The sequence below is a fragment of the Gekko japonicus genome, unplaced genomic scaffold, assembly GCF_001447785.1.
Source record: "Gekko japonicus isolate JY-2015 unplaced genomic scaffold, Gekko_japonicus_V1.1 scaffold350, whole genome shotgun sequence".
Taxonomy (NCBI): Eukaryota; Metazoa; Chordata; class Lepidosauria; order Squamata; family Gekkonidae; genus Gekko; species Gekko japonicus.
In genome coordinates, this window is record NW_015160845.1 from 291,501 (window position 1) to 298,295 (window position 6,795).

The 6,795-nt window shown below is 49.9% G+C and overlaps 1 protein-coding gene across 1 annotated transcript in view; it reads left to right on the forward strand.

Annotated features, from left to right (window-relative positions):
* SLC4A4 (solute carrier family 4 (sodium bicarbonate cotransporter), member 4) overlaps positions 1–6,795 on the forward strand; it is a 298,401-nt gene that overhangs the window by 143,300 nt on the left and 148,306 nt on the right. The window contains exon 3 of the mRNA XM_015419998.1: positions 2,679–2,814. Coding sequence (XP_015275484.1) covers positions 2,679–2,814 — 136 coding nt within the window. The remainder of the gene's footprint in view (positions 1–2,678; positions 2,815–6,795) is intronic.

A 6,795-nucleotide genomic window follows, 5' to 3' on the forward strand; every position in this document is an offset into this window, starting at 1 on the left:
CCTGCTGAATTCTCTTCACTCCCCAAACCCTGCCCTCCCTAGGCTCCAGGCCCAAATCTCTGGCACTGGCAACTCTAGCATAAATGGGCATTCTGCAGTAGAGAGCATGAGCTGTGTGTTACATGAGATGAAATGAAATACCCGTTATGTCTTTTGGAGAGGAAACATTTTGAAATAATAAGGGATGAATCTGAAAATGTGTGTGTGTGGGGGGGATTGGTTTATGTCAAAGGGAAGCCTAGGGATGCCAGCCTTTAGGTAGGAACCTGGTGGTCTCCCAAAATTACAGCTCATCTCCAGACTACAGAGGTCAGTTCTGCTGGAGATAATGGATGTTTTGGAGGGTGGACTCTATGGCACTGTACCTCCCTGAGGTCCCTGTCCTCCCCGGGCTCCATCCCCCCAGATCTCCAGGAGTTTCCCAACCTGGATCTGGCAACCCTACACCCCCATCCCTGGATGGTGACCGGGGGTGGGGGGAGGCTGGCAAACCTGGGAAGCTTGTGAGCTTCTCTTGTATCCAGTGTCAATGCAAACGTGCTTATACTTCACTCTTGCAAACCTGTTATAGGATCTTATGATCAGGTTTTTCTATTTAAATCTTTTCAGGTAGAGTTCTGGCAGGTGGCAGTATGTGTTGAACTCAGCCCCATCAATATATATATAAAAAAAGGGGGGGGGGAGAAATTCCTTTCTGGGGAAAAAAAGTTTTAGTCACTTTGAGCTTCTGAACTATTTCACGCTCAATATTTTTAAGGCACATGCAGAGGATACTTCAGGTGTGCAGCTCAACAGTGCAAAGTGTGAATGTGCTAAACTTAGGTCCTTTCCACACTTGGTGTAGTGGTTAAGTGTGCGGACTCTAATTTGGGAGAACCGGGTTTGATTCCCCACTCCTCCACTTGCACCTGCTGGTGTGACCTTGGGTCAGTCACAAGCTCTGGCACAGCTGTCCTTGAAAAAGAGCAGTTTGTGTCAGAGCTCTCTCAGCCCCACCCACCTCACAGGGTGTCTGTTGTGGGGAGGGGAAGGGAAAGGAGTTTGTAAGCCGCTCTGAGACACCAAGTGAAGGGCATGGTATAAATCCAATCTCTTCTTCTTCTTCTTCTTCTGGATCTCATCCTTGGTTTTATCAGAGTTCAACTCGCGACACAGTACCTTGCATTTATCCCTGGTTACAGCAGCATCCGTTTATCCCGGGACAAGTATGGGGCAAAACCAGAGTGACCTCAAAGTAATGTGGAAACAAAAAATACCCCGAGATAATTACAAGGGTGAACTCGAGTGTAGTGTAGAATGTAAAAATACCCAGAGGTAATTACAGGGAAGAACTTGCATGTATTGGAGAATGTACGTTCGGAGACAGGGTTGAACCAGGATCTAAGTTCTAGTGCGGAAGGGACCTTCGTTTCAGGGGGCAGCCTTAGTGGGTTGCAGCGGAAGAGCTTATTTGAGTCCAGCGGCACCTTAGAGGCCAACAAGGTTTCCGGGATATCCGGATAACCAACGCTTGCCTATCTGACGAACGGGAGCTTCGACTCTTAAAAGTCCGTACCCCGAAAATCTTGTTGGTCGCTAAGGTGCTGCCGAACCCGAATCTAGCTGTGATGAACTTTTGCATCATAGAAGTTGCAGCTGAGCTCACATCAGGGCTGGCCCCAGCTTATTTTGCACCCTAGGCGGGGATCCCTTCTGGCGCCCCCCTCCCCGTGCGCCCACCAATTTTCAAAAATAAATGCATTTTAGGAAGAATGAAAAACACAAATAATCAAGAAACTCCCAGAGTACGGGGACGGGTGCAGTTTGGTGCCCCTAAGGGCCGGCCCGCTCTAGGCGGTCGCCTAGTTCGCCTAGTGAGTGAGCCGGCCCTGCTCACAGTAACTGACCAACCTGGGTTTGTGTCTTCGTAAGGTGTGAGAGGGCCCTTAGGATCTGCATCTTCTCCTTTAGCGTACGAAGTGGGACGCAGCCCCAAGTGAATTCCTTCCCTGCCCCTTCTTTGGTGCTTTCGGTGCTCGGCTAAATGGGCCAGAGCTCCCAGCCTTTCCCCTGCATAAGAGGAAAGAAGGGCTATTTTGTTAAATATTCCCTTCACACTGGTAATGAGTCTTGGAGGGGGGCGACGTGCTGCCCGGCAAGCCAATGAGAGTCCCAGGCTGGCACAAAGGGAGGGGGGAGAGTTGGCACTCGGAAACCAACTTCCTCTCCACGAGGTGCCCCCCAAACAACTTGGCTTAAACTGGTTTTGCTGCCTATAAAGAAAAGGACTTTAAAGGACCTCAGCTGATCAGAGTACGAAAGGTCCTGGGCATGTACCATAGAGCAAATTGGTCCTGAGCCCGAAAGTTCTCTTCTCTTTCTCTCTCCCTTCTTTCTTTTTGTTTTGGAGCTGTGTGGACTGGCTTGCTAAGACACAGTTTGAAGAAGGGGGGGGCCGAAGACACCAGCCTTCTTGAACTTTACCCCTAGCTTGCAAGTTTTGAGAAGTGAGCGTAGCGTAGACACCTAGGGCTGTAAAAGGAACAAACAGCAGCCCACACGTAGCGGTTTGAAGATGTCCGATGGGCCAGGCAACCCGGAGAAGCAGCTGAACGGCTACGGGGAGCAGGGCAAGGCGAGGAGCCGGACGTCCCTGATCATCCTGCAGTCCGTTAACCGCAGTATTTTCACCTCCGCAGTCTCCCCCGCCGCCGAGCGCATCCGCTTCATCTTGGGCGAGGACGATGACAGCCCCGCTCCGCCGCAGCTCTTCACGGAACTGGACGAACTCCTGGCTGTCGATGGACAGGAGATGGAATGGAAAGAGACGGCAAGGTAAGCAAAAGCAGGGTGTGTGGATGTGTGGATGTGGATGTGTGTCTTCTGCTGTTGACTTTTTTTTGCAGTGGTAGAGCATCGGCTTGGCAGGCAGAAAGTCCCAGGTTCAATTCTCAGCATCTCCAGTTAAAAGGAACAGGCAGTAGGTGATGGGAAAGACCTCTGCCTGAGATCCTGGAGAGCTATGGAGGGGGTGGTGGCTCAGTGGAAGAGCCTCTTCCTGGCATGCACAAGGTTCCAGGTTCAATCCCCGGCATCTCTAGTTAAAAGGACCAAGCAGTAGGTGGTGGGAAAGACCTCTGCCTGAGATCCTGGAGAGCTCTGGAGGGGGTGGTGGCTCAGTGGAAGAGCCTCTTCCTGGCATGCACAAGGTTCCAGGTTCAATCCCCGGCATCTCTAGTTAAAAGGACCAAGCAGTAGGTGGTGGGAAAGACCTCTGCCTGAGATCCTGGAGAGCTCTGGAGGGGGTGGTGGCTCAGTGGAAGAGCCTCTGCCTGGCATGCAGAAGGTCCCAGGTTCAATCCCCGGCATCTCTAGTTAAAAGGACCAAGCAGTAGGTGATGGGAAAGACCTCTGCCTGAGACCCTGGAGAGCTATGGAGGGGGCTGTGGCTCACTGAAAGAGCCTCTACTTGGCATGCAGAAGGTCCCAGGTTCAATCCCCAGCATCTTCAGTTAAAAGGACCAGGCAGTAGGTGATGGGAAAGACCTCTGCCTGAGACCCTGGAGAGCTATGGAGGGGGCTGTGGCTCACTGAAAGAGCCTCTACTTGGCATGCAGAAGGTCCCAGGTTCAATCCCCAGCATCTTCAGTTAAAAGGACCAGGCAGTAGGTGATGGGAAAGACCTCTGCCTGAGACCCTGGAGAGCTATGGAGGGGGCCGTGGCTCAGTGGAAGAGCCTCTGCCTGGCATGCAGAAGGTCCCAGGTTCAATCCCCGGCATCTCTAGTTAAAAGGACCAAGCAGTAGGTGGTGGGAAAGACCTCTGCCTGAGATCCTGGAGAGCTCTGGAGGGGGTGGTGGCTCAGTGGAAGAGCCTCTTCCTGGCATGCAGAAGGTCCCAGGTTCAATCCCCGGCATCTCTAGTTAAAAGGACCAAGCAGTAGGTGATGGGAAAGACCTCTGCCTGAGACCCTGGAGAGCTATGGAGGGGGCTGTGGCTCACTGAAAGAGCCTCTACTTGGCATGCAGAAGGTCCCAGGTTCAATCCCCAGCATCTTCAGTTAAAAGGACCAGGCAGTAGGTGATGGGAAAGACCTCTGCCTGAGACCCTGGAGAGCTATGGAGGGGGCCGTGGCTCAGTGGAAGAGCCTCTGCCTGGCATGCAGAAGGTCCCAGGTTCAATCCCCGGCATCTCTAGTTAAAAGGACCAGGCAGTAGGTGATAGGAAAGACCTCTGCCTGAGACCCTGGAGAGCCGCTGCCAGGATGAGTAGACAATACTGACCTTAATGGACCAGGGTTCTGATTCGATGTAAGGCAGTTTCATGTGTTCGTGTGACTCTGAGGAAGACCCAGAACCTCTTGCAGAAGAATCTAGGGCAAGTTTGCAAGCGCCCTTGTGGGAAATGCCTCCTCCCTGAGAGGCAAGAATGGATCTGCATCGATTTGCTTATATGCCACTTTTCTCCCCAGTTGCGACTCAAAGCAGCTCTAGAGCATCGTTCTCCATTTTCTCACAACAACCCCGTGAGGTAGTCCAGGCTGAGACTTTGGGAAAGGTCTAAGGTCACCCAGCGAGCCTCCGTGGTAGAAGCAGGGATTTGTACCTGGGTCATGCACTCTGTCCACTGCATCACACTGTCTCTTGGGATGGAGACCAATGATCCCTCTAAGTTATGGAGTCGTGTGAGCAAAAATTCTACTTTGTGAGTGACTGGCATTAAAGTTGTGAGCAGGCAATGTGGCTACTGCATCAATTAGTTTGCTCTGGAGCCCTCCTTCCTGAGCTGAGACCCAAATGTGTGAGCCAGAGGCTAAAGAACTGTGAGCTAGCTCACACTAACTCAGCTTAGAGGGAGCCCTGATGGAGACCCAAGCAGGATGATGACTATCCGATGATATTGAAAGCTTTGTCAATAGATAGGGTACTTGAGGATTTATTCCAGAGAAGGGAATGCTTGAACTGCAACATCTTGAATCCACCTTAAAATCTTCTGATCGGATGCTTAAATACAGTTTTGGAGTAGCTACTGCTTTTTCAGGGCAGTCTTAATCAGAGTTGCAGCCTGCCAAATGCAATGCTGACATATTTAGACAGGTGATTTTGTGAATCGGGAACCTGGTCTTGTGGGCTATGCGAGAAAGAAGGGTGAAAGGACAGATCTGTGGTTATTTGCTGTCTGGAAGACGTATTATTGTGTTGTTCACATTGTATTTTAATAGGGCTTTTATTTACACTGTAATCCCCTTTTGAGTCCTTTGTGGACAGAGGCAGGCTAAATCAATAAATCGTTGCGGATGAATGAATGAACAAATTAATTAAAAGGTAAACAGATGTGTGACCTTGGAGGCCTCTGATTGAAATCTCACTTAAGCCGTTAACTCGGCTAGGTAGCTTTAGGCAAGCTACTGTCTCTCACCTTCAGTTGCCCATCCACAGTATCTGAGTAATCATGCTAGCCTACCTTGCAGGCATGTTTTACAAGCAGCTGAGCAAATGTACGTGAAGCACTTTGCTCAGAAAGCCAGTACATAAATGTGATGGTGTTGTAGTCCCAGGGTGGAATGCTTGTTTGCTAAAATAATGTTGCAAGAGAGTAAGGCATCCAAATGCATTTAAGGTCTTTCTTTTCGGAATCTTATCTAGATGAAGTTCAGTGCAGTGCAGTCCTAAGAACATTTTCCTGGAAGTAAGCCCCCCATGGAGTAGGCTTTGGCAGGGCTCTGAGTAGACCCTTTAGAATTGCATCACGATTCCCAACGGAAATAACTCAATGTGTCATTTTGAGATTAGCTGAACTAGGAAACAGATCCACACACTGCCTCGTTAGCAGCTTCGGGTTGATTTATTAATATGTGGGGATAACAAGGCATGTAGAGAGGTTGTGCTTAACCAGTGACATATTTGGTACCATAATTAATCAACTAGATTTGAGTCCAGGAGCACCTTGCGATCGACAAGATTTTGGGGGTATAAGCTTTCCGAAAAAACTCCCTTCCCTTGTATTTGACTGATACCCCCAAAAATCTTTGGGTCTAGTAAGACCAGCAAAGTTTTATTCAAGGTATAAGCTTTTGTGTGGATGCACACGTCTTCAGTCCCTGTATAATTCAATGATGCGACCTCATTTGGAGTACTGTGTACAGTTATGGTCACCACACCTCAAAAAGGATCTTATAGCATTGGAAAGGGCAACTCGAATGATAAAAGGGTTGGAACACTTTCCCTATGAAGAAAGGTTAAAACGCTTGGGGCTCTTTAGCTTGGAGAAACGACGGCTGAGGGGTGACATGACTGAGGTTTATAAGATTGTGCATGGGATAGAGCAGGTTGAGAAAGAAGCACTTTTCTCCCTTTCTCACAATACAAGAATTCGTGGGCACTCCATGAAATTGCTGAGCAGTCGGGTTAGAACAGATAAAAGGAAGTCCTTCTTCACCCAAAGAGTGATTAACACATGGAATTCACTGCCACAGGAGGTGGCGGTGGCGGTGGCTACAGGCATGGATGGCTTCAAGAGGGAATTGGATAAACATATGGAGCAGCGGTCCATTGGTGGCTATTAGCCACAAGGTATAAATAGGAACTCTCAGTCTGGGGCAAGGGATGCTCTGTATTCTTGGTGCCTGGGGGGGGGGGCAACAGTGGGAGGGCTTCTGGTGTCCTGGCCCCACTGCTGGACCTCCTGATGGCACCTGGTATTTCTGGCCACTGTGTGATAGAGTGTTGGACTGGATGGGCCATTGGCCTGATCCAACATTGGCCTGATCCAACATTGGGCCATCGGCCTGATCCAACATTGGCCTGATCCAACATT